A 25,163-nucleotide genomic window follows, 5' to 3' on the forward strand; every position below is an offset into this window, starting at 1 on the left:
ACTGTGTGCTGTGTGATGCTTCGTATGACAGATCTTGGATCACCTCTAGCGGTGTAGACCAGACACAGGAATCAAGAGCGGGACTGGGCCAGAACTAGAGCTGAAGAAGGACTAGATCCAGAGCTGGGAACCCAGAGCTGGAATCATAGATTTCCCTCCCTGCCCAATTGTCCGTACCAGAGTCCGAGAGGAGATGATTCATGAGCAAAGAAAAAGCAAACCCTAATAAAGTAGCCGTTCGGGTCCGAATGATGACCAGCTGCATTGCCAATCCTGGGGTACATTAATCGTTACCCGGCAAGCTGCAAGGTCGAAGAGGCGAAACGGGCGAAACGGGCGTCACATATGGGATATATCAGATTTGCTATCCGGTGTTGTACATGCTACTAGTTGAACAGGGACATTCGGGTCTTAGGAACCGATGTGATGCATCGGATACTTGCTTCAGGTGATTGGACCGGCTGCGGGCGAGGGCGATCTGGTGCCCTTTGGGAATGACTTTGGGAAGGGGCCGTGTTGACTGGATAGCGATGATTTGGTTCTCACCGCAATCCTGGTCGACATATCCTACTCCGTACAATAGTCCACTATAACACCTACACTTTGGAGTGGGGATGTGAGATATGGGATATGGGGCGAAACCAGGTCTAAAAACGTCCGACTCGGATCAGAACATGGCCCTTGCCTGTTTATGACGCAGGTGGATAGAAAGGGAAGACAAAGACATGGGTGTGAAGACCCTAGGCAACCGGGGGTTCCCATGAGAATCAGTAGTCCAGCCATCCTGAAGGGAAAAAAAGGAATAGGGGGAGGCTGTGTTGCACAGGGCCAATACGAAGACAGACATAGACTCTCCAACCATCTGGACTGTCTCCCAGATGGTCAACGTACATTAGCGCCAGGAGAAGATGAGGTGGCCTGTGCCTCAGCAGGGCCAGGTGTTCTCGAAAACGAACAGGGCCAAATGGTTGGCCATAGCGCCCCTCCCTCATCGCCTCACTTCTAGACTCGGACTTGAAAAAAGTGGAGTCGGGAAAGACGGTGAGGTTGATCTTTCACTTTCTGTTTCACTAGTTTCACAGTTAGAGTCATGGAAGTGGAGGAAACCGCATTCAACCACTCAACAGTTCTCTGGGAAAAAGTAGTATGGGTCCGATCTTGGAAAGCGGGGCTTAGGGAAGGGGGCCATGAGGGAGAATGCGTTGGCAGATGTGTCAGGAGGTTTGGGAATACGTGGGCGTATTGCCACAGACTGTACTGCTGTACTGTACGGCGTAGAGGGGGGGGGAGTTGACCATTGGTAGAGCAAGGCAGAAGGGAAGAAAGGGGGGGAGGGAAATTCTGCAGGATGGAGACGATCGTTATGTCCAGCTGACCAATCACGGGCGGTGGCGGATGCAGGCAAGAGGCAAAAGGGCATTATGATTGGCAGAATGATACACCGCTATAGTTAGACGCATCATGGATTATTGGATTTTTCTTGGGGATTTTAGGGAAAGTGGATTATTTGGGGAGGAGTGATAGGTAGTCCAGGTGTTATATTGGTAACATTACTGTTATTGCCTGTATTGTGTCTTGTTTTGATGTGGATCCTCCACGAGGCTGCCCATCTGCTATTAATATTCCTCTTCGCCGCTATACTTCTTGTCCTCATACACTTCTTAACCCTATACTTCTGTTGTTTTTATACTCTCCTTTCTATCCCTCATCTCTCTCTCGCGCTTCTTGTTCCTCTTCTCCCTTGCTCTCCCCCCTCTCTCTCACGACCTATTATACCCTCACCCCATCCCCCAGAGGATTTGGAATGGATGCCTTGTGAATTGCCGTGGACTTTAGGACGCTCTTAAATCTCTCCCTGGATCTCTCTCTCCCTTGGTCTCTTCTATTCTTCCAGGACGACTGTATCAATGAATCCGGCCATGTTACCAACACCTCCACCTTCGCCAACTTCCCGCTGTTATGCTCCCGAGGACCGTTTAGGATTCATCTTAGCCAACCGGCTGGAACTGACCTCAGTCCTGGGCGTCGGAGCCTATGGTGTCGTTTATACTGCGGTGGATATCCATACCAACGTGGTCTACGCTGTCAAGGCTCTCAACAAAAATGGACTGGATCCCCGACAGCTCAAGTTCCAACAACGCGAGATTAGACTGCATCATCTGGCCAGCCAACACCCCAATGTGGTTTCTTTAGTTCGCATCATGGATTCCGTGGACTGCACCTTTGTCGTCATGGAGTTCTGTCCAGAGGGAGACTTGTTCTCGAATATCACCGACAAAGGCCACTTTGTCGGGAACGAACCCTTGGCCAAGAGTGTGTTCCTCCAACTCCTGGACGCTGTACAGTTTTGCCATTCTCTTGGAATCTATCATCGGGACCTTAAGCCCGAGAACGTACTCGTTACGAACCAGGGAATGACCGTCAAGCTGGCCGACTTTGGCTTGGCTACCACGGACTATTACACCTCGGACTTTGGATGCGGCTCCACATTCTACATGTCGCCTGGTAAGTCAACTTCGTCTCGTTGACAAAACAAAGTACACGGGCTAACTTGCAAAACAGAGTGCCAGCAGTCCAATGCCCGCCCCATGTCCTGCTACATGTCCGCCGCCAATGACGTCTGGAGTCTGGGCGTGATCCTAGTCAACCTCACCTGCGGTCGCAACCCATGGAAACGCGCCTCAATCGATGATTCCACATTCCAGGCCTATTGCAAGGATCCATTCTTCCTGAAGACCATCCTCCCACTCTCCCCCGAGATGGTATGTATCCTGAGCCGCGTCTTCGAGCGCGACCCCAGTAAACGCATTACCATCCCTGAGCTGCGCCAGCTCATTCTGGAGTGTCCTCGCTTCACGGAGAATCCCATGGCTCCCGCCCAGGCTCACACCCCCTGGGTGCCGGATCACCTCAACTACATTCCTCAGATGCCAATGTTCATGGGCCCCATGGAACCCCTGCATGCCCAGCCCTCCGGCTCGTCCTCGGACTCGTCGCAGTACTCGGCCTTTTCTCAATCGGCTGCCTCCGACGGCTCCGCTATCACCGAGGACTACTCGGACAACACTATGTCGCCCGTTGCCTCGGGCCAGATTCCGGACTGCAAGGTGGTATTCCCGTCTGCTTGCGCTGAGCCTTTCTACCCGGCGGATCCTTATGCTTATGGGGGGTTGGACTACCATCCCAACCTACCGCTCGAGGTCCCTGTCTAGATTGTGCCTTTGCTTCATGGGAACTACCCATTAAAACGCCAGCTGCATGATACGACGCCCTATACTCTCCACTTTCAGGCCTTCAGGCGTGAATTCTTGAATCCTGCCTGATGTTCATACCTGCATATTTCGGGTCTTTTTACACTCCACCTTTTTCTTTTCTTTTTCTTTTTTTTTTTTTGATTCCGCCCAGCGGACACCAAAAGCTGCCGACAAAACAACAAAAAGTTGATCGCGTTGATCTTGATCCACTGGAATCGGCCACCAGCTTTTCTTTCCTTTTGGATATAATTCTTTTTTTTCCCCCTGGACTTACGACACAGCGGTCTTGATTCCTTTGAGGATCATCAGGCCCGTCTTTTTCTACTGTTTTAATACTTTGGACACATACCGGACCCTTGTTTTTTACCCCGTTCCGTGTTAATATATTGGGAACTATGACTTGAAGAGAATCGCCCCTGGGAGGGCTGATGAAACGTGGGGTTTTGATTATTTGTTTCGGATTTGGCGTTGACCACTTTAGGTCTTGATTTGGGATTTGGATATTGGGTTGGACGTTTTTTTATTTTCTCTGTTCATCTTTTGGGAAGGAAATTTGGGGATTTTTTGTTCTGGGAGATGTGATATTCTCGTGCTTCCTGTTTCCTGTGCATAGACTTATGTTTTCTTCTTCTTTTCTGGCATTGGCATTGGCGGGTCCTCTCTTGATTCTTACGATATGATACCTCGACTGCGAAAATATGCTACAATCCACGCAATTCTATTGCACACAACTATACAATATACACCTTTCTGCCTCATTCTGCTGTGCTCGTATCGTCCTGACTACCTTACACCATCTCACATACGCCAATCCTTGGTTAACCTTTGGCCTCACCCGTACAGACTCTTTCTTTTTCCAATACTTTCCTGTCCAACGTTACCCCGTCCAACACGACTCGATCGCTTGGAGGACGTTTCGTGTTTTTGTGAGATGGGACCGTGTCACCGTGGAACCACTCAAATCAGACACAAGAGATGACTGGTCCATTGCGAGTGACAGGGAGATGACTTCCTACGGCCATTCTCAATTATATGTTTTATATGACTAGCACAGGTTGAATGATCAGTCAGTTCCTAAGGCTGTGTTTTGAGACACTCTGGTCCATCGCAGCAACGGGAGCTTATAGCAGATATATATCGCTACCAACCATCACATACATTGATATTGACCATGATTTACATATTCCTACCCCCAGTCACCCGAATAGTCTCCCCATTAACATAAGAGAACCAAGGCGAAGCAACCCCCAAAATAGACCGAGCAGCCTCAACAGGACTAGCCGGTCGCCGCAGCGGGATATCAGGATAAGCATTGGCATCCGCCTCCTTCTTTTTCTCCTCCTCCGCCGCAGAGCCCTTCTTACTAGCGAGCTGCTTACCCGGAATCCCAAGCGCAACCTTCGTGCCGTCAGGCGTAGTGATAAAAGCGCCTTCTTCCTTGGCAGCTGTCAGGCGCGTCGTCACATAGCCAAAGGCAATGGTATTCGAGCGGACGCCGAACGCAGGGCCCCATTCCTTGGCGATTGTTTTCGTGAGGCCTACCACGCCAGCCTTTGCGACGGCGTAGTTTGCTTGCCCACTGATTTTCCAATTAGTTTGCCGTCTGCGGGGTCGGACCGGAGGGATGTCTATATAAGACGGGACTTACGCATTCCCGTGGATTCCACTCGTGCTGCTGATGTTAATCACAACGCGCGGCTCTTGATCCTTGACGCGGAAGTAGGGTGCTGCGGCGCGCACGAGACGGAAGGGTGCGGTGTTGTGCACTGCTAGCATGGTGTCCCATTGTTTATCGGTCATCTAGAGATAGTTCAACACGATGCATTAGTCAATTGAAGATATTCCCTTGTATGCAATGAATGGGTGTGTGGAAATCAGACACCCAGACCGTTCACTTACCTTGTGAATAACTCCATCCCAAGTAAATCCGGCATTGTTCACGATGATGTGGATCTTGCCATTGCCGAATTCGGCAGCACGCTTGACAAGCTCGGTCACATAGTCGCCGTCGAGAATATCACCCACGACTGCTAAGGCACGACCAGCCTTGGCCGCGTTGATTGCGTCTGCGACGGCGTTGGCCTTTTCTGTGTGAACGTGGGTGTTAGATGTGCAATATGAATGGCAGGATTGAAGGGTTGTTGCTTACTCGCATCGATGTCAGCGACAATGACCTTTGCGCCCTCGTTTGCAAATAGGCGTGCGGCCTCTGCTCCAATTCCCTGGCCTGCGCCGGTGATGATGGCGACTTGGCCGGCTAGCACGCCCGCGGGGTAATTGAGGTGTTCATTCACCTGAGTCAGACGGTCAGAGGGGGCCATTTTGAATATAGGAGTTCGTGATGGGGAGTGGTTATAGATGTGAGAGGGGGAGTTTCTTATAGAGCTCGGCGATCGTTGACTGCCGAGGCTGTGCCGGACCGAGCAGTGTGGGGTATCAAGTAGGAACTGCCCTACTTCAACTTCGAACTTCTAACAAGTCCACGAGAAGAATTGTGCACAGGGAATGGATTTGATTTCGTGTTCTTGATATAGCCGACCTACGTTTACTGTCCAGCTATCCTTGCCTTGCTCTTCTTTCTCTCCGGTACCTCGTCCTTTTCTCTACACATCCACGTCCATCCATGTCCTTGTCCAACCGTTGGTGCACAGATAACGACAGAAACGATAGAATAGAGTTGACTCCCTATGCGTGCATGTACTTTCAAATCAAAGAGACTCGTCGCACATCATCGCCCGCCCAGAACCGCAGATACATTCTCCCCACGATGTCGATTGTAGAAATGCCGACACGGTGGCTTCGTAGCCGGCAATGATAGGTAGGAGACCTTCACTTCGGGGGGTGGATGAAAGCTCAGCATCTAGGTCTGGGAGTAGACCAACATGCTCAGCGGGAACCCAGTGTTCTTCTGAGGCCTTTGATTTAGACGACTCATTCTCGGTCAGCGTGGGGATTTGGAGATCGGTGGCTGTGGCCGTCATCTTTAGTGTCAGCAACACCTCTCTACATTGAAGCAGGAGGCCTCGCAGCAGGAAATTACGGATCTGTCGATTTTCCTCGAGGCAGATCTCGTAGTATCCGTAGCGGATATCGATGCCATGTTCCGGTCGTGGGATGCAAGATGTCTCGCGCGAAACCCAGTATTCAAATAGTTGGAGCGTGAGATTGAGGAGCGAGATGGTTAGCAGGAGGTTTGTGCTGTCTTTGGTACATTTGGCACATTGGAGGAACATTTGGCAGGCGCAGAAGGTGCATTTGATTGTTTGCAGGCTGTGGTCGAGTCGGAGTGGTAATGATCCGGCCAGCAGGTGGTTCAGTCGGTTCATGTGGAAGAGTTGCATGTCTAGACATTCGCATGGCGAGAGTGGATATGGTGATGTTACAGAGTCTGCCAAAGACGGGCTGGCGATCCCGTCTGCTAATGACTCCCCGGATAAGAACGTCGGTGTGACTGGCGTGTGTGGATATCCTATACCACCTGGGATTGCTGGACAAGGATCTACGAGGTCGGTAAATGGTGAGCCCTCGACTGTTGATAGCTGTCCAGGGCACACGGACGATTCCAGGGTTGTTGTATTCCCGAAGCTTCGGGGACTTTCCCAGAACCCGGGTTGACTTGACATCAAGCAGACCTATAGTTCGTCTTATTAGAAACAATGTACCAGGGAGACAATGTGATCACTTATACCTACATCGTCGTCAATCACTGGATCCGCAATATGACTTCCATAGACACTACCAAGTGGTTCCATGTCGGCCACAGGTGCGACAAGTCGGCTACTGCGAAAACCACGCATGGTTGGCTTCTCTTCTTGCAGTTGGCCCAACTTACGAAGAGTGGCCCGGTTTTTGCTGCCCTTTGGTTTTCCGGATCGATTGGCAAATCCGTATTGGCACTGTAAGCCGTGGCGCAGACAACGAGTGCAGACACTCTTTCCCGACAAATTGCATTTCACCTTGGATTGGCGGCAGTTTTCGCATGCAGTCCGGAGCTTAGGCGCATCTCCGGCATAAGGTCTGTCATTGGACTCGGCGAGCATTGAGGCCGCTTTGGGGGACAAAGAACAACAAGAAAGGACGAAAGAAGGAAGTGGAGTCTTCCCCATACGATGTGGATGATACTATGGCCCAAACTGGATCAAGGGGAAGAGAAATATAAGAAATAGAAAAGCCAGGATCCAATAATACCACACACGTCCAATGAGGCAAACGCCTCACCCCCCTCCCTCCTAGCCCTTGGATATATATAAACAAGCTCAAGCTTCAAGGAGTAGGAAATGTCACTCTGGCATCCGGATTCCATGTACCGGCGGCAGCCGCATACAGAGGTCAGCCGCTGTGAAACCCCAGATGCTTCCATCTGATCCACCACGCATGGGAAGCCAACTGGCACCGCTACGCAGAATGGGAATGAGGCAATGTCGAAGACCCGGCAATCTGACCCATCCAAATTAGGAAACAAGCACAATTGCACTCGGTTTATGCGACCTTCTCTTTCAACTCACTGCCCGTGATGAACAACAGCACAGAATGAGGGCCCTTTCAAGCGCATGGGAACCAGCCCAGGGGTCCTTTTTCTCAAGTCGTACATCCTGATGCAACATTGAAAGCGCCAATTTTCTGGGTTAATTTTGTGGTGGAGAAATCAACGAACCTACCGCCAACAAGGGCAGTTGGTCTCTTATCTTGTTGGGGGCGACGCGCTCTATCACACAGGTACCTCTGGACGGCGCCCACATGTGAAAGAGAAGAAAAAGAGCGGGTTCTCAGCGGCTGACCCCGATTCAGCCACTGCAAATGAACTATGTGCTCACCGCTTCATCTCTTTCCCGTCGTCATTGTTGCACATAACTGAGCCGAGTCATCGTCAGCGGAGACTTGACGCTCGAGAGGGTTGTTGAACGTTGGTCACGTCACGTACGCTACGTGAATGTTTCATTCCAGGCTACCTCTTCGAGAATGCCATGAGTATGCTGTCCGACCTCGATTGTGCTGTGCTAGACCCCAATTTCTCAGCCGCGTGGAATCTGACAAGTCTCGGCCACCCCGCTGTGCCGATAATCAAATGCCTTCAACAGCCCTGTCAGGTGAGCAGCGGCTGCGCAGACCACTAACACGTGGAAGATTTGATGCGAACTCCCCACAATGTCGAACTTCCCGGGCATAAGGCGCTCCGGTACTCGGGCCGCGTAAATGCCTGCTCCAAGGATATACAAGAAGCCCTGGAGGAGTAGCCAACTAAGGCCAATCTGCTGTCGCATTTGATCGAATCCAAAGTGGGTAACTCCGTGGAGCACAGGGAAGACGGCAGACAAGCCCATCCCGACAAACATGGCGGCACGGAATGGACGCCAACGAGGCGTGCGGAACCGAGGCAAAATGGACACAATTACACAACCCAGTCCAATAGTACAAATCATAGTCCAGTACCTATGCTGGAGCTCGGGTACACAATAAAACCCATAGAAGACGCTAGGAACAAAGCTGCCCACGATGAGTCCCACGATCCCAACGTAGTCAAGTGAATTTCCAATGCGTGCAACCACCGGTGAATGATTGGAGATGGTGTGATAAGTGGCGGACATGCCTAGGCAAAAGGCCGCCCCCGCAAAGAAACAGCCAAAGGCAATGATATCAGATTCGGCGGCATTCTTATATCGGGGAGCAAGCAAGTGGTAGAGTTGGTACGCGGCAGGTGCTGCAATCACCGCCGGTAACAGGTGGGTGTAGATGTTGACGGTCTCATTGTGAACGTAACCCAGCGATTGAAATGAACCTAAAAACGAGGACGAGGCGGGCCGATATCCAGTATGGATGTGATGATTATCGCGTTGCCAATGAGGTAGATCGTCCCAATGAAGCAGTCGCTTTACGACCTTGGGAGGCACATCGAAGGTATTGGTCATTACTGTAGGCTGACTGTCTACCTGCTTGTCAATAGGGCGACGCTGGTGAGCCATCACATGTGATATATGCAAGTATGGCAGGATGTCAGGGGACGTTGTGAACTTGATCCGCAAAACAAGTACAAATGAGTCAAAGAGTAAGTAGTCCGATTTTGAAGAAAAGAAAGATATCCTAGAAATCTAAGAAAAAGGAGAAATACAATGTTGGGCAGTTGGGGTAAACCAGCGAAATTGCCCTGTTGGGAAAAAGCCTCGGACCAGACGATGCAAACCGTGCAAACAGGTCCGCATATCAATCGACGACGGTCGTTCATGTGCTTCACCAACCCCGGAAAACGATGAGCCGCCTACGCCCCGTGGCGGACTCTTTGGAAAATGTGGGCTTCGTGTCTAAGGGCGATAAGAAGTGTGTCTGAGATGCGCACTTTCTCAAAATACCACTAATATGCATTTCGCAGGCTACTAGACTCGAAGGCCCAGACCGATTACTTTGAAAAGATAGTCGACCGATATATGCGCTTCTGCGCCCACCACTCCAAAGACCTCGATGCCGCATTGGGTTCCCTTCCCACAAGCGCTTCCAGCGACGCAACCTCCAATCCGCCTGCTGCTGCCCTGCGATCAACATCAAACCCCGCTGTGCGGGGTGTTCCGCCACCGGCAACGGAGCTATCTACACTTCTCCTGTCACTGCGCAAGCTGCGCGAAGCAGTCTTAGCAACAGCATCCAACAAAACCGTGGAATTTTCACAACGGGTCCACCTATTCTCGATCCGGTTCTCCATTCTGGCGCATCACCCTCCGTCATATTTCCCATCTCTGCGATATAGCCTCGACAAACTACACTCTCAATCACACACACTACCAGACTCCGAAGTCAAGGAGCTGGTCACATATCTTATCTTGGATTATGCCTGCCGCCAACAGAACATGGTAGCGGCCTATGAGTTGCGCGCCCGGGCACGGAAAGAGCATGCGTTCCATTCGCAAACGGTCGACAAAGTTTTGGCGGCATTGTTGCACGATAATTGGGTTATTTTTTGGCAATTGCACAACAGCGTCGATTCTTACACTCGCGCTGTGATGAACTGGGCCTCGGATCGCGTTCGCAGGCACGCGCTCAAGGCTGTTGGGAGTGCTTATCTCAATGTGCATATCAGTTGGATTTTGGGTGGTTGCACGGGTGATGAGCAGAGTTGGACGTGGGACAAGTTGGTCGAGGTCGAGAAGCTTGGTTGGGCGAGAGAGGACGATAAGGTTATCATTAAACGGCCGAGACAGTTGGCTAAGGCCAAGCCCGCGCCGACGTCAATATGAGTACATGAGCACATTGATGGTGGCTTCTTTTGGATAAAGGCATTTTGGGGCGTTTTTACATTCATGGCGTTGGCTGGACGTCATTGGAAGATTGGTTTTCTTTTTTTTTCTTTTCTCATGGAGTATTCATAGACAGTGTTCAAATTGGCATCTACATGTGGTTCATTTCGTTGGCCTCCAGGGCACAAGTCCAATTTCAGATTTATAATTTCAGATCTGAGTTCGGTCGATCTAGATTAGTATGTCCTGTGACAGGTTGTTTGGAGATCGTGTCAGCCAGTTGTCCCTTCATATGACCTGCATTATCAGAGCAAAGTTCGTAGACCGTTGCCATGTTGAAGACCAACCCCGAAAATGAGTGGTTGGCCGCGACTTGAGCTCCAAGAATCTGACGAGACTGAAAGAAGGTCAGCAAGTTCCGACTAGGGTTTTGGATTATCCTTGCAAGTAAGCACATACCTCATCCAGCTGTCCGGTGTAAAGTAGACAGACTGCCATGTTCTGAGCTATTAGAGCCCCATCTGTCCGCGTTCTATCTTCGCCAAGGGTTCGCCATTGTGCAACTGCATCTGAGTAACGGCCTTCCGCCATACTCAGAAGAGGCTCCAACAGAGCAGCCTCTTTGGTGTCCTTGGAGCCACCAAATACCTGGCTTGCCGCGTCAAGATCACCAATTCGTAAAAGCAATAATGCTCTCCGGAATTTGGTAGTTTCAGTCTCTGACCCAGGTACCTGCAAGGCCTCGAGAGATCGCCTGGCTGCATCGAAGTCACCCATCTCTATCAACGAGTTCACACTTCTTACACCCAAGTCTGCCAGTCTCTCTCGCCATAATTTCCGTTCATCCTCACTGGTTTCGCTTCGAATGATTTCTCTGCGTGCCTCCAAGCCAATCTCATACAGCCCACCAATACTTCTGCGTGAATCACCAAAGCCAATACTCTGGAGTCGCACAGCGAGCACGCGAAGAGGCCACGGGACGATATGACGAGGATCGGGCGCAGGAGCATGAACTGGTTCATGACTATCATTTTGGGAAGCCCCGTGCTTGTCCAGGGTGAGATCGATGTAGTAAAATGCCGAGCTCAAGTCCTCGAGAGCCTTCGATTCTTGTGCCGCAAGAACTGTATTTCCTGACAGATCCAAACACGCCAGTCGGGTGTAAAATAGGGAGAATACGATTTTTAAATCCGTCGAAGAGATCAAAGACGATGTCAAAATGGCTGCAGCGAAATGCGCCGCAACGAGGAACCGACCCTCAGCCACTACCTTCTCGAGGGTGCTAAGAGAGGTTGATAGGGGTTCTCCCGGATTAAGGATAATGAATTCGGAGCGCAAAGGTGGGGGAATATCGATATGAGAAAGAGGGTGGTAAATGTTGTGTCGGAGCAGAAAAGAGAGGTCCTTCCCCAAGGTTTCTGGTAGATCATCTGGGGCGAGCGGATCTAGCTCGTGGAATGATGCCCCGGTGAACTGATCTGAAGCAAGCATTGATTTGCGTTTGGTTGGCGAACCAGGTAAGCTGAAAGTTGCAAGTGGACTGAACAGTATTAGAATATTGGTGTAGCGGTGGAAGGCAAGGTACAGTGCTCACTCGTCTGGTGCATCTAGAGGACCTCTCGTTGAGCTGCGGGGCCGAGAAGCTGCATAGGCAATCAGCAAGGGGCAATTAGGGAGATTGACGAGGAATGAAGTGGCGCTTACACCGAGAGACATTTCGCCGATGCTTGTCTTGTACTGGATTCATTTTGAACACTTCCAGGTGTGACTGTAACAAGAGACCAACCGCTCTGCGATGAACAAAACATCTGATAAGCTATCGGATTCTGCCAGGGCGGTGGACGCCGGATCTGGCGACTTGGCCGCGATCTGGCGTTGCCGGATGCAACAAGCTGCCACACGTTCCCTACTCTTCGCTTCTTTTTCTAATTTCCTTGATCTCCTTGATCTTGTACCGCTCCTTACCTCTTTAATTGACACTTTACGATTTTCAAAATGGGTGCGGCTAACAAGTACTCGGTCATTCTTCCCACCTACAATGAGCGGAGAAACCTCCCTATCATCGTCTGGCTGATCCAGAAGACCTTCAACGAGCAGTATGCGCCAACCTTGACTGAAACTCGATAATCAAGTAGCTAATGAATGTTTCTAAATCAGGAAGTTGAACTGGGAGATCATTGTTGTTGACGATGGATCCCCTGACGGTACCCTCGAGATCGCGGAGCAGCTCCAGAAGCTCTATGGCAAAGAACACATCGTCCTCAAGCCCCGCGCAGGCAAGCTCGGCCTGGGAACTGCTTACGTCCATGGCCTGAAATTCTGCACCGGAAACTTCGTTGTCATCATGGACGCTGATTTCAGCCACCACCCCAAGTTCATCCCCGAGATGATCAAGATCCAAAAGGCCACGGATGCCGATATTGTCACTGGAACCAGATACGCCAACCTCGGAGATATCAAGGGTGGTGTCTACGGCTGGGACTTGTTCCGGAAGTTCACCTCGCGCACTGCCAACCTGATCGCCGATGTCATGTTGATGCCCGGTGTTAGCGATTTGACTGGTAGCTTCCGTTTGTACAAGAAGCAGGTCCTTGAGAAGGTTATTCTCCAAACTGAGAGCAAGGGATACAGCTTCCAGATGGAGATGATGGTGCGTGCCAAGGCTATGAACTACAAGGTGCGCGAGTGTCCGATTACCTTCGTCGACCGTCTCTACGGTGAAAGCAAGCTTGGTGGATCTGAGATTGTTGAGTACCTCAAGGGTGTTTTGAACCTGTGGCTGAAGGTCTGAAATGTTCAATGCGCGTCGCCATTGGAAATTGTCTCGCCCTGATGGTCAAATTCATCTTGCCCTCAAGTCCAGTCCTAATTCATGCCTGGACTGTCTGCTCTACTGCCCGTGCTGTGATATACCCCTTTCTGACCTCTGCTATTCCAAATCCGTGCACTTTTGGGTGGTGTTTGAATGACCTGTTTATTGTCCATATCAATTCAACGTTCTCTGTCTTTCAATCAACTTATGCATTCTATGTCTCAAGATAGCTATTTCTCGCGGCTGATGCCGTGCAGGTATCGTAGAACTCGACCAATAAGATCTTGTTGACCTTCGTCCTTGACATTGTGGCTGGCTCCGACGACCACGCCGCTGTTTTCCGCATCCCATGCGCCGCCTCCCGCTTCAGTAGCTTGCTGCCACCTCTGCAACAGTTTCTCTTTGTCTACCCAGTGGGGACAGTATTCGTCATTGCCCGAATACAAGAACAACAGCTTGGACTGGATGGTCCCTTGAGTGCCGATCTTTCCAAACGTCTTCTGCAAGCGCTCATCGCTCAAGTCGGAGCTGAAAAGATCATCCTCAGATGGATGCTCGGGACTTTCAGGACTAACCAAGCTCAAAAATCGACGAGCACTTAGCGGTGTGTCGGCAGGATATGAAAGCTTTGAAGTGAGATGCATCGGGAGAATATTATCAGTTTTCTCTGTGGATACGTTCTGCTTAGAAAATTCCACAAGGTCGTTGTACACTTTCTTGAGCTCATCAGGGTTTGGAGAGTTGGCGATGATTGCCTGTAAACCCTCTCTATCTGACGCAGGAGCCTGCAAAATGGCACCATCAAGCTCAGGGCGACGTAGATGGTCCACTGAGGTGGGGTTGGCTGAATACAGGTAGTGAAGGACATCTTGGCTACCCGTAGAGTGGCCCATGATTGCAATCTTTGCAGAGCCCGCGGTAGGTCCGGCTTGTCGTGAGGCTTTAAGATCGCGAATGAATCGGACGCATTGACCGAGTTCTTCTACATCGCGATCGAGGCTTCCGACTCCCCATCCGCCGTAGGAAGAAGAGAGCAGAATAGAGAAGACAGACCACTCGGTGTTTTCCAATGCCTTGGCTAGCTTGGAGACATAAGGGACTGTGCTGAATCCATCTGTCAGGCCTCCTACGAAGATCAGGCTGTGTATCTTCCTGACCTCTGATGGTGGGGTGAACTCGAAAGCCACCAATCTTGGAGCCTAGGAGAGTTAGCTCGATATATGTAGATAATAGTTTAAATTCTTACATATTCATGAAGGACGCCGGCATGCGAGTCACCGCGACCCGTGAATGAAGACATGATGTAGATGTTGGTGTTGGTAGACTGAGTGTCGAAAACGACGGTGGGTGATCAGCAGTTGACATAGGCGGGGTCGGATCATCTTTGATTCAATGTCCTTCCCCCTAAGATACCTAGGCAAGGCTCTGCATTCATTCCATGAAGACATTTTCTCACATACAAGACCCCGGCGCCTATTCGCTTTAGGCTTAGCCGGTTAGGAACTGAGCACCCGCCAGGGCGAGTGCAACCTCGGGAATATCATCGGATGACTCAAGACGGTCTTGCTTCGTGTTGCTTACATTAAAGGCAACTTCTGCTCACAAAATGTGAGAGTAAGAATTGTTAAACAATATCTTCAGATATGAATCCGATCACGAGGAGACGTCTCGTTCGTCTTAAGAGCTCCCAGCCAATATGCCGATCCTTCAACATAAACTACCGAGCTGATCAAACAATGAGACTTCCTGATGGAAGGATTTTAGGATATGCCGAATATGGACCTGAAACAGGCTACCCATTGATATATCTCCATGGCTACTCTCAGTGCCGCTATGAAGGCTCCGTCATAGAGAACGTTCTTCATCGACATGGGATTCGCATGGTTGCCCCAGATCGGCCAGGCTTTGGTCTGTCAACAAACCAACCCAACCGCCGCATTGCAGACTGGCCTGATGATGTCCAAGCCCTGGCTGGCCATCTTGGTCTCTCTCGCTTCGCCTTGATGGGTGGTTCCGGAGGTGGTCCCTATATATTGGCGTGCGCGCATGCACTTCCTCACGAAATGATGTCTGCTGTCGGCATTCTTGCTGGAGGAGGAAATTGGAAGGCCGGGGCACACCACATGCCTTTTGTATATCGAGCATCAGCCTTTGCAGCGGAATATTGGCCAGCTGGATTACGATCTTCATTGGGCATTCTGGTTTGGATTATCAGGAGTGGATTGACTTCATGAAGGGGTATGCAATGGCTTGATAGCTATCTGAAAAAAGACCACCAAAAGCATTTCAAGACAGTGGAAGAGCGAAGAAAAGAGATACTTCGTGCTTTGTTTGAGCCTTTCAAACAGGGTGCTGGCCCTGCTGCATACGAAGCAAAGCTATTGTCACAAGACTGGGGCATTGAACTTGGAGGTATCACGTATAAAAACCTTCATATCTGGCATGCTGGAAAAGACTGGAATTCACCGTTGCCAATGACGGAGTATTATGTTAAGCAACTGACCAACGGCCCTGTTTTCAAGGTTTACGAAAATGATACACACTGGACAATCCACCGGCATCTAGATGACGTGCTATCAGAATTGATACCTGAGAGTTCTATGACAAAAGGCTAGAATGCTACTACCCTGGTACTACGTTAATGTGCAGCAACATCCATTCTCGCCCAATGTTGCAATCCTATGAGGTCTTGTACACTAAAGTTAGAATCTCTGCTCAATCATATGGCGTTTTATGTCAACTTGATCGTACTTTTAAACTGTTTTTCTGTAACATCTTAGACCTGTCGTTGCATCCATGGAGTAACCTGTACTATTGGAAATTTAATTATGCCATAGTGCAGGAGACAATTTCTATCAGTAAATGAACGCACCTGGCTAGAGTCAAGCAATTCTTCCAAAATGCATAATATTTGAGTTCCCATATAAGGGACGTAAAGTTGGGTGTGTATGATATGTGATCATTTTCTCTCTGACTCGGCAAGGTGGTATACTCGCCCACCATCCCAAGTGAACACTGATTCTTGGCTTTGTGGGAATACCGGTGAAATTAGATAGACAAAACAAGCAAAAGTCTCATTTCCGAGAAACTTGGTGAGTCCAGGGGGATAAAAAACAAGTTATAATGCCCAATGTGAGCGCGGCACGCATGTGGACTTTAATTTATTGTGCAGAGCAACTTATCTTTTACATAAACAAAATTTTCAATTGGAGATTGGATATTACAGTCTATATATCTTGATTGAGATTTGTCATAGGAATCTCAACGGATTGTTATGCCATCGAGAACAGGCGACTCAGACTGGTCGATTAAACAAAAATTACCGCACTCGCTGCGGTAGCAGCTTAAGCTTGGATATTGAAGTACTCAGTGACAACTCTGGTGCGCAATTCGGGAGAAAAGTAGTCGTATCCAACCATGATATTGCAGTTGCTCACGTAGACTGTTACAGGAATCACCCCCTGGTACATGATATTCCACTTAGAACATCGTCGTTAGTTTCAACACCGTGTCTGATCACAGTAAGCTGAATATGAGAAGGGCTACTTACAGCTGCCACAGGGTCATCGTTGAATTGTCGCCGGACCAGTCCACCAAAAACAGCCTCATTTTTGACTAGTATGTCTTCAGGAAACAGAGGAAAGTTCGAGTTAACGTAGCCCCTCCATATGACTGGCTCCTGGGAGTCATGGCTATAGGTGGTCAGAATGTTATCCACCAATCCTTCTTCAGTACAGTTGGCGTAATCGAAGTAGGATGAGGCCAGACTACCATTGTAGGCTTCATCCACCCGAACAAAATCCTGGGATTGCGAATTATTGATAAAGCCAGTCGTGATATGTGTCAGATTTTGATTCCTGATACTATTAGTATGACAATGGAAGTTGATCGAGCATCAGTGTTTGTCACCTACCATTTATGTTGGACAAAGTTGGTCTCGTACTCGGCCTTTATCACAGGAGGATCTGGCTGTTTGAATCCAGAAGAGAATGCCGTTATTGAAGAAGAAAACAGAGGACAACTCGAAGTTTTCACTGCCAGCACCCCAGTGGCAAGCGAGACGAAGAGTAGTTGAAAAAAGTGCATGATTCGAAAGTGGAAGTTGATGGTTGATGGAAAAGGCAATCTTTGGAAATGAAGAAGGCTGTGTCTATTCAGTCCTTTGCTGAGGACTGGCAGCTGTTTTATACTTGCAAGAAACAAACATGGGCATATCCATAACATCGTGTGTCTCAGGGAGCCAAGCTCGTATCTGCTCCAAGGGACGCTCAATAGATACTGTTTTAGGCCACCGAGGCTTAGGCAACAAGTTAGAGGGTAAGTTCCAGGATGGGACCGGATTCATTGGTGCTTAATCATAACCTAATTCGGGTAGGCTGAGCATACGTTGATTTATTGTCTTATTAAGTGTGTGGCCAGCCCCTCTAGCGCAGACGCAACCTCCCTAGTTTAATCGATGAGTATTACCAGCTAAAGAGTATGACCAATTTCTGATAAACCATATCAGAATATCCCGGGAGAGCAATTCGGGATTCTGTCAAAACACGAATTCCTTGATACTAAAACTAGCCCTGAAGTCTCAAGTTGATATGAACATTCCACGACTTTTGAGGTGGAGCTCTGTGGAGTCATCAATGCAATCGGGAGGGGCACGGCCGTTTTAGGCTCGCACACGCTCGAATATTTCCCAAATAGGTTAAACTCTAAGCGCTTAACCGGTTTAGGAATGGTTCTAGTCTCGCTTGACCCAGCTCAGGTTTATTGTAATCCCTGATAGATACAGTCACTCCAACAATCGAACTGTTCAGATTGACTTTGTGCTTCTTCTGGCCTAGTCGTCTTTGACTAGATGTGCCAGCAGTGAGTCACGTTATTTCCACGACCTCTAATTTTCAGCCCCTGTTGGACGGTTGAGCGTATTACGAAAGATTGAACCATGACAGCAGACCCATGGATCAGACCTAGCGAAACCACTAGGCGTACTATTGGACCTCTGGACAAGCGCAAAACTACAACCCGCTGTCAGCTTTGTGCCAACCGACGGGTAAAGGTTTGAGCAACCAGCACTTTGTTTCAATGTGGCCAGTCAAACTGACACAGAAGAACAGTGTGATGGGAGAAGCCCATGCGAAAGATGCGTCCGCACGAAGAAAACCTGTGTGCCGCAGTATCAACAGCAGCCAGGAATAAAATTCATCCACGTTTCGGGACATGCGTTGTCTTCTACAATTCCCATGCAAGTTCGAAAGCATGATGACGCTATATATCTGGAACATTTCGCTTCTTTCATTCAGCGCTGCCATTTCAGTGAAGAATTTGCTGCCACAAATACAGATATAGTCACTATCATTGGGAAATATCCTCTAATTTTGCAGATTTCTATCGCAATTGGAGCTTTGGATGCCAGTAGAAAAGGCTCTTCTAGATCCTTTGGCGCGCTTCAGTCTCCTCAATATGTTGCGTTTCGGGCTTGCGGTAGATCATTGCAAGACCTGCATTCGGCAGTCTCGACGGCAAACCCAGTCTTTCGAGATGATGTGCTTTGGAGCACATTTCTGCATGGCATTTTTGAGGTATGGGTTCTTTCATTATGTTAAAGTCTACTAATCATCCGTTATAGTTGATGGCTGAAGATTCCGGAAATTCATTCGCAAAGCATATGGCTTTTGGTACATCTAAATTACTGCTCCTGTTGGAAACGAGAAAACCGCTTCCGTTACCCACGGAAAGCTTGATTGATGCTTTTTGGATACTGGAGACCAACAGAGCCATTCTTTATGGTGACAGTACTATACTTGCTCCAGAAAACTTACAGTGGGTTTCAACGCGGAAAAGCTGGCCAAATCCCATGAGGGAAATTCTCATGCTCATGATAAAAACATCCACATTTGCAAAAAGGCAAGTCAACCTTGGAAGTTTGACTGACAGATGCAGCTAACTTTATAGGCTCTTTGACGAGATTGAAAGTATCCCTCAAATGTTAAGACCGTTTGATCCCAGGGTGCATCGTATTGCAATAAAGGGACTTGAGATCAAAGAAAGTCTACTCAATTGGCAGCAAAGAAGGCCTTTGGAGAGGTTGCCGTTAGACCCATTTAACCAATTGGCTGTGATCATTCATCGTGCCCTTCTTTTATACCATTGCTGGAATTTCACCTTCTATTCATGCTGGATGACACGGGTAATTCCTCAGCTTGAGCAGAGTGAGGTCTGCAAACATGTCGCCACAATTTTGGATCTGTCTCAAAGCCTTCTGTCGGATACTTTTATTCCGGGACTTCTCATATTGTTTCCACTGCGAATGGCTGGAGTCCACACAAGCGAGAGTCGCGTGCAGCAAAAGGTGCTGGACACTATTCGCAACATACAAAACAAGGGCTTTATGGCTTCAAATAGAATCGAGGCCGATTTGCAGGAATTTTGGCGCTACGAAAGCAAGTGAAATACCTGCGAGCTACTTCTAGTCGAGAGTTTGTTATAATAAGAGCATGTTTTAAGCGGCCTCTATCAAAGAAGAAATATATATTTATAAATATAATAATTTTTTAGCCGTTGATCTCTCTGCGCGCTTTTTAGCCATACAGCGAAATTCAGCTGAGGTCTCTCACTCGGCTCAGTATATTCTCACCTAGATAGCGTCAGAACGACTGGATTAGATACGACAGAGCCTCAAGGCTGATCTTCCATATCTCCCTAGAGGGTGGGACTTTCCTAATTGAGCTGTCGCTACCTTGACGAGGATCGTTACACTTTGGTTCTTAGAGTAGATATTGGCACGCGCTCAGAGTCAGTGATAACTGTGGAAGCTTAAACTAGCCATGGGTATAATAGCTTAAGTAATTTTGTGAGAAAAAAAATTTACTAGATGATTTTAGAGGCCATAGACTGACAAGAGCTCAAAATGCTGCCCAAAGCTAGCAAATGGGATCGACATATTCTTTCAAGACAATCAAGATCCATGTATGAATAGATTTCCTTTACCCTTTTTTATAAAAAATGTTAGAGCTGACTGAGACGCGGAATGCAGGCTCATTCAAAAGTGGAAGATCGACCTGTTGGTAAATAAACAAAAGTTTGGGTTGGTTCTAGATAGTAAGCTAAGTTTAAAATATGCTTCATCTTTTCGTAGCATCTGTGACTACTTTCGTTGCAATTCAAGTATAGAAAGTCATTGGTGTAGGTTGCTGTTAGTGCTAGCTGAACCATCACGCACCCACCAATAACAATGACTCTGCTCGTTAGGATCCAAGTGTGGATGGTTAAAGCTAAGAGTTTTCCTCGTTGAACGAAGTTCATCCTTTGATAAAATCCAACACGCGCTAGCCTATTTAGGACTAGCGCCACATCCCTTTGCCGGTCATTGAAGCTTCACGTCATTCTCTCATATCAGACATTGAACACATCCAATACACAAAGCGAGCTCTGCGAAAACTTGATCTCACCTCTTTTATCTGCTTGAGCTTTGAAATACTGGATGGATCCTGCGCACACCCACCATCGCCGTCGTTGACGCGACATCTCCAAACAAGATGCCATCTTCCCGCAGATCTGGGCGTGCCACTGGCCCCAGGAAAAGTTACACCCAGGATGTTTTTCAAGTAGCTGGAATCAGCGATGGATCTGACAATGATGAACAAGCAGTGTCTTCCATGCTCAAACCCAAGCGCATCAAGAGAGAAGACTCCCCTTCTGATGAGGAGTTTATGGCAACCTTCGACGATGAAACCAACGGCAGATATGCTAATGAAGAAAATGAAGAGGATGCCGAAGAAGAAGACGAAGAAGAAGCGGAAGAAGCACCTGATGAATCCGATTTGGATGAAATGGACATCGATGAACCTAAGGTCACCAAGAGAAGTGGGAAGGGAAAAAAACGAAAGAGCATACAGCAAGTAAAAAACGCGATTTATCCCTAAAAAAGCGAAAGCCTGATGGAACAATTGTTCCAGATGCGACGGAGACACATTCTCGCGGTATTATTGATCCCAAGGACCATCTATCCAAAAACACATATTACAACTTGACATTCGGTGCCGATGATCGTGACTTGATCGCTGCTATCTTTTTCCGTGGCATATGGAACCAGGGACGTGACTCGGTCTTCCCAACTCGCGCCACCCTGGAGGGCCCTAGACCGGGTGGACATGTCTACGGTCCGACGCACGGCGTCCATCCAGACGACGTGAAGAGGGAGAGCACTCGTGGATGGGACTGGTACTATGACAAAGAGTCTGGAGAAATATTTCGAAAGCGACAATGCACTGAGAAGATTAAAGAAACAACGGCTTGCCAGAAGTACTTACCACAACCAAAGCACCGGCACCACGATATTCTTCTGGGACCTTATGACAACCAGCAGCTTTTCAGCCTAAGGTACCATGAGTCATTCGATTATGGAAAGGTCTGGGGAGAAAGGCAGCCCAAAGCAAATGAATCAGCAAGCAAGACGAATAAAATCCGAGAGGGGTGGATCCTTAACCTGGGTCACAAGATCAATTGCATGGCTTGGGCTCCGAACCACGAAGGGCTTTCTCAGTACCTGGCTGTGGTTGTACCAATCACTGAAGAGCAAAAGGCTGCGTACAAGCCTGACGACGGCGAGCCTAGCTCATCACTAAAACCCTCTCCACCTTTCCCTTGTGCGATACAAATATGGGAGTTCAGAGCCAAAAATAGTGATACATCCACACAAACTCTGAACATGGAATGCAAGCCTCAGTTACGCCAAGTTCTCTGTGCTGAGTGGGGAGATTTGACGAGAATATCTTGGTGCAGATTGCCGCGAGAAAAACGAGATGAAGATGATGAAGAAGAAGCAACAAAGTCTGTCGGACTGCTAGCAGGCGTTTGGGGAGATGGAAAAGCCAAGGTCCTGGATATCAAACTACGCCGAGGGTCAAAAGCAACTGAATACAGTATGTGTTATCTATCAATTCTTGCGAGTCCCACTAACGCGCAAGCTCTAGTTAAACTCCAATCGCCCGCTTTTGAAGCGAAGCCGCCCGGCACAATCTGCACATGTGTTACTTGGATGTCTCCTAGTGATATTGCTGTAGGGTGCAGCAATGGATTTGTCGCTATTTGGAATATTGCATCCTCTGCATCTGAACCACTTCCGTTTTTCTATCAACCAATTCACTCAACATGGGTGTTAGATATTACGTCGGTATACCCAAATCATCCTCACCATGTTATAACCATGTCCATGGATGGTGAAACGTATATGTGGTCCATTCTCGATCCCGTGGCCGATAAAGTCTCGACAGTCCGCATGCGGATGCCAGCTCCCCACATTAGCTATTCTCCCATCCTTCAATCTGCTGTTTCAGGTGACGAACAGGAATTTGCCCGCATCATGCCAATCCGAAGATTCTTTACGAGTACTGGCATAGGCAGGTTCTCCAGCAACGTCTCGGCCTTGGCTCCATGCAGTTTTTCGCACCCCTGTGTACTTTATGGGAGTGCTGCAGGAGAGGTGATGGGAGTCAATCCTTTCCGCCGTGTAGTCTACAACAAGGAGCAAGTGTTCCAGCAAATGTGGTTTACACACGAATGGGTCCCAAGCTCGAAAGCCGACACCGCGGGGACTAGCCGCTTTTTCGATGGATACCGAGCAGACAACCAGAGACTGGTTAAACACAAAACCACAGACACTAAGCCGATCACCGGCATTACAACCTCCACAATTTACGAAGAAGGCACTCACGTCACAGCCCTCGGGTGGAACCCCAACCAGTCTTGTTGTGCGTGGGCAAGTGCAGCACTGGGGAGCGGATTGGTACGAGTGGAGGATCTAGCTATCTAGCCAGAATCCTACCGCAGCAACTAGGCTGTAGTCACAGAAATCATAAGATATACCTTCTATTGGCATGTCGATCAGGGTCATTTCTCCATCATAGTGATTCTAGAGGTTCTAATAAAAGTAATTAGGCGACAGTGAAACACTACTTTACAGTACGTTGTGTCAGAGTGGATCCCCCAGCCACACCAGATGTGCTGACATAATGTAGATCATGGCCACGCCACGTTATCCGGCAGCGTGGTTGGCACATCCATGGATCCGGGTGGGGCGCAATTTAGACATAAAGTGAAGGCTGGTCTGAGTCCGTATATTCCCAGCCATCCCAGCCGCCTATTTTTGGCCCAATGACAGAGTGGTGGATGAAACCGCCAATATGATTCATAGATTCTGTTATTTTTTCTTCAACTTTTAAACCCTCTGCTTCTTCGTTTCTCAACTCTCCATTCACACCTAACCTTCCGCCTACCGCACTCCATTGTTTACATATTGCAATTCTTTCTTCTCGGTATTCAACTCTAGTCCTATTTTCTATCTTCATTACGAGCGAAACTTGTTCTATCTCATTCACAATGCACTTCTCTACTGCGGCGCTCCTGGCCTTCTCCTCTGTCAGTGTCACCTACGCTGCTCCTTTCGCCAACACCCAGAATGAAGACCTTTCTCGCCGCAAGGCAACCTACGAGGTTGTCAACGTTGATGGAGAACCCTCTTCTTCTGCCGCTCCTGAGATTGATACCGTCTTTGAAACATCAACCGTTACTGCGCCTGGTGCCAACCCTGTGCCTGTGACTGTCACTATTACCGCCACCCCTTCCAGCTCTTCCGTCGCTCGTGCTGCTAGCTCCACTCCCTGCTACGAGACTCCTGTTGCACGCATTGATATCCCCCTCCCATCCATTGCTCTCCCGGAGGCTGGCTCAAACTCTTTCTTCCGCCGTGGCTTGAGAGCCGCTGGCCAGCCAGCTCTCTTTGCTCGGGAGTACGCTAGCTCTGCTTCCAGCTCTGCCTCTGCTTCTCTCTACGCTCGCGAGTACCCCCAGCCATCCAGCACCGGCGCTCTCTATGTCCGCGATTACTCTACCTCATCTGTTCTGCTCTCTGCCACTCCCTCGGTCGCTAGTTCCCTCTATGCTCGCCAGTGGGGTACTGCCTCCCCCTCCTCTTCGGTTTCCTTGGTTCCCAGACAGTTTGGCGGCTGGTATTCTTCCACTCCCTCGCCTACTGCCAGCGTGCCTGTCTCCGCCACTCCTCTGGTTGCCCGTGATTTCGGCGCCGGATCCTCCACTGACGTTCCTGCGTCCTCTTCTGCTACTTCCTCCAGCTCTGCCTCTCTCATTGCTCGCGGCTGGTACTCTTCTGCCTCCGGCACCCCCTCTTCCAGCGTGATCCCCACCTCGGCTGTGCCCCTCGCTGTCCGTGGTGAGTTCGGCTGGTACTCTCCTATCGCCGGCTCTTCTTCTGTTGCCACCCCTACTGCCTCGCCCTCTCTTGTGGCCCGTCACTACGGCAGCTGGGCCTCTTCCAGTGTCTCTACCCCCGTCTTCAGCGCTTCTGCTACTCCTGTCGCCTACTAAGATAAATAGCACAAAGCTATTTGTCTTCTCATGAAATGGCGCAAGCATGACCTTTCATGAACTTATGAGATCTTTTTTATGGATCGATATGACATATGACTGCAAACACGATACATATTTTGCCATCCTTGGATCATCAACATGGATTGGCCTGTGAATAAATTGACCTTGCCCCCATAATGGATTTGGGGATGCATTCTCGACTGGCGTTTTTATCGGAGTGATTTTCAGTGTGATGTTTCACGAACTTACGATTCATCCTATGTATTCTTCATCATTTTTTCTGGGTTATGGGATGATTGATTATTGATTTGGGCCACATAGACTGTGATCGAAGATTTTACGAGCCCCCGATTACATAGATAGGTTGCACAATGCAACGAGAAAAATGAAATAAAAAAAGTGTTTATCAATTCCAGCTTTCAATCAATTACCTTCAAGATCAACAATGTAATTAGGTAGCCATAGCAGGTTTGTAGTTGATCTTAGGCAGGAATT

General features: G+C 48.9%; 13 protein-coding genes across 13 annotated transcripts; 7 read left to right on the forward strand and 6 right to left on the reverse strand.

The window, feature by feature from the left end:
• Positions 1–1,907: 1,907 nt before the first annotated feature.
• N7511_010675 (serine/threonine-protein kinase) lies at positions 1,908–3,212 on the forward strand (the record flags this gene model as incomplete). Its single annotated transcript, XM_057133052.1, has 2 exons — positions 1,908–2,505; positions 2,563–3,212. The coding sequence occupies 2 exons, from the start codon at positions 1,908–1,910 to the stop codon at positions 3,210–3,212; spliced, it is 1,248 nt and encodes a 415-aa protein (XP_056981040.1).
• Positions 3,213–4,430: 1,218 nt separating this feature from the next.
• N7511_010676 (SDR family NAD(P)-dependent oxidoreductase) lies at positions 4,431–5,575 on the reverse strand (the record flags this gene model as incomplete). The annotated part of the gene is made up of 4 exons (XM_057133053.1): positions 4,431–4,833; positions 4,903–5,054; positions 5,154–5,341; positions 5,404–5,575. 4 exons carry the CDS (start codon positions 5,573–5,575, stop codon positions 4,431–4,433), a joined length of 915 nt encoding a protein of 304 aa, XP_056981041.1.
• Positions 5,576–5,962: 387 nt separating this feature from the next.
• On the reverse strand, positions 5,963–7,294 carry N7511_010677 (Zn(II)2Cys6 transcription factor domain-containing protein; the record flags this gene model as incomplete). The annotated part of the gene is made up of 2 exons (XM_057133054.1): positions 5,963–6,886; positions 6,947–7,294. The coding sequence occupies 2 exons, from the start codon at positions 7,292–7,294 to the stop codon at positions 5,963–5,965; spliced, it is 1,272 nt and encodes a 423-aa protein (XP_056981042.1).
• A 972-nt stretch (positions 7,295–8,266) lies between these two features.
• N7511_010678 (hemolysin III family protein) lies at positions 8,267–9,214 on the reverse strand (the record flags this gene model as incomplete). Its single annotated transcript, XM_057133055.1, has 1 exon — positions 8,267–9,214. One exon carries the CDS (start codon positions 9,212–9,214, stop codon positions 8,267–8,269), a length of 948 nt encoding a protein of 315 aa, XP_056981043.1.
• A 284-nt stretch (positions 9,215–9,498) lies between these two features.
• Positions 9,499–10,477, forward strand: N7511_010679 (uncharacterized protein; the record flags this gene model as incomplete). Its single annotated transcript, XM_057133056.1, has 2 exons — positions 9,499–9,566; positions 9,619–10,477. 2 exons carry the CDS (start codon positions 9,499–9,501, stop codon positions 10,475–10,477), a joined length of 927 nt encoding a protein of 308 aa, XP_056981044.1.
• A 202-nt stretch (positions 10,478–10,679) lies between these two features.
• On the reverse strand, positions 10,680–12,193 carry N7511_010680 (uncharacterized protein; the record flags this gene model as incomplete). The annotated part of the gene is made up of 3 exons (XM_057133057.1): positions 10,680–10,874; positions 10,937–12,017; positions 12,072–12,193. The coding sequence occupies 3 exons, from the start codon at positions 12,191–12,193 to the stop codon at positions 10,680–10,682; spliced, it is 1,398 nt and encodes a 465-aa protein (XP_056981045.1).
• Positions 12,194–12,472: 279 nt separating this feature from the next.
• N7511_010681 (dolichyl-phosphate beta-D-mannosyltransferase) lies at positions 12,473–13,268 on the forward strand (the record flags this gene model as incomplete). The annotated part of the gene is made up of 2 exons (XM_057133058.1): positions 12,473–12,573; positions 12,635–13,268. 2 exons carry the CDS (start codon positions 12,473–12,475, stop codon positions 13,266–13,268), a joined length of 735 nt encoding a protein of 244 aa, XP_056981046.1.
• Positions 13,269–13,519: 251 nt separating this feature from the next.
• N7511_010682 (uncharacterized protein) lies at positions 13,520–14,589 on the reverse strand (the record flags this gene model as incomplete). The annotated part of the gene is made up of 2 exons (XM_057133059.1): positions 13,520–14,488; positions 14,536–14,589. 2 exons carry the CDS (start codon positions 14,587–14,589, stop codon positions 13,520–13,522), a joined length of 1,023 nt encoding a protein of 340 aa, XP_056981047.1.
• A 436-nt stretch (positions 14,590–15,025) lies between these two features.
• On the forward strand, positions 15,026–15,523 carry N7511_010683 (alpha/beta fold hydrolase; the record flags this gene model as incomplete). The annotated part of the gene is made up of 1 exon (XM_057133060.1): positions 15,026–15,523. The coding sequence occupies one exon, from the start codon at positions 15,026–15,028 to the stop codon at positions 15,521–15,523; it is 498 nt and encodes a 165-aa protein (XP_056981048.1).
• A 1,110-nt stretch (positions 15,524–16,633) lies between these two features.
• Positions 16,634–17,375, reverse strand: N7511_010684 (uncharacterized protein; the record flags this gene model as incomplete). The annotated part of the gene is made up of 3 exons (XM_057133061.1): positions 16,634–16,768; positions 16,840–17,146; positions 17,203–17,375. The coding sequence occupies 3 exons, from the start codon at positions 17,373–17,375 to the stop codon at positions 16,634–16,636; spliced, it is 615 nt and encodes a 204-aa protein (XP_056981049.1).
• Positions 17,376–18,225: 850 nt separating this feature from the next.
• Positions 18,226–19,731, forward strand: N7511_010685 (Zn(II)2Cys6 transcription factor domain-containing protein; the record flags this gene model as incomplete). Its single annotated transcript, XM_057133062.1, has 5 exons — positions 18,226–18,339; positions 18,398–18,862; positions 18,910–19,075; positions 19,105–19,204; positions 19,236–19,731. The coding sequence occupies 5 exons, from the start codon at positions 18,226–18,228 to the stop codon at positions 19,729–19,731; spliced, it is 1,341 nt and encodes a 446-aa protein (XP_056981050.1).
• A 1,087-nt stretch (positions 19,732–20,818) lies between these two features.
• N7511_010686 (transcription factor TFIIIC subunit TFC6) lies at positions 20,819–23,094 on the forward strand (the record flags this gene model as incomplete). The annotated part of the gene is made up of 3 exons (XM_057133063.1): positions 20,819–21,146; positions 21,179–22,204; positions 22,256–23,094. 3 exons carry the CDS (start codon positions 20,819–20,821, stop codon positions 23,092–23,094), a joined length of 2,193 nt encoding a protein of 730 aa, XP_056981051.1.
• Positions 23,095–23,660: 566 nt separating this feature from the next.
• Positions 23,661–24,665, forward strand: N7511_010687 (uncharacterized protein; the record flags this gene model as incomplete). Its single annotated transcript, XM_057133064.1, has 1 exon — positions 23,661–24,665. One exon carries the CDS (start codon positions 23,661–23,663, stop codon positions 24,663–24,665), a length of 1,005 nt encoding a protein of 334 aa, XP_056981052.1.
• Positions 24,666–25,163: the final 498 nt, after the last annotated feature.

Source organism: Penicillium nucicola (assembly GCF_028828085.1).
Source record: "Penicillium nucicola strain IBT 29836 chromosome Unknown utg000010l, whole genome shotgun sequence".
In the NCBI taxonomy this organism is placed as follows: domain Eukaryota; kingdom Fungi; phylum Ascomycota; class Eurotiomycetes; order Eurotiales; family Aspergillaceae; genus Penicillium; species Penicillium nucicola.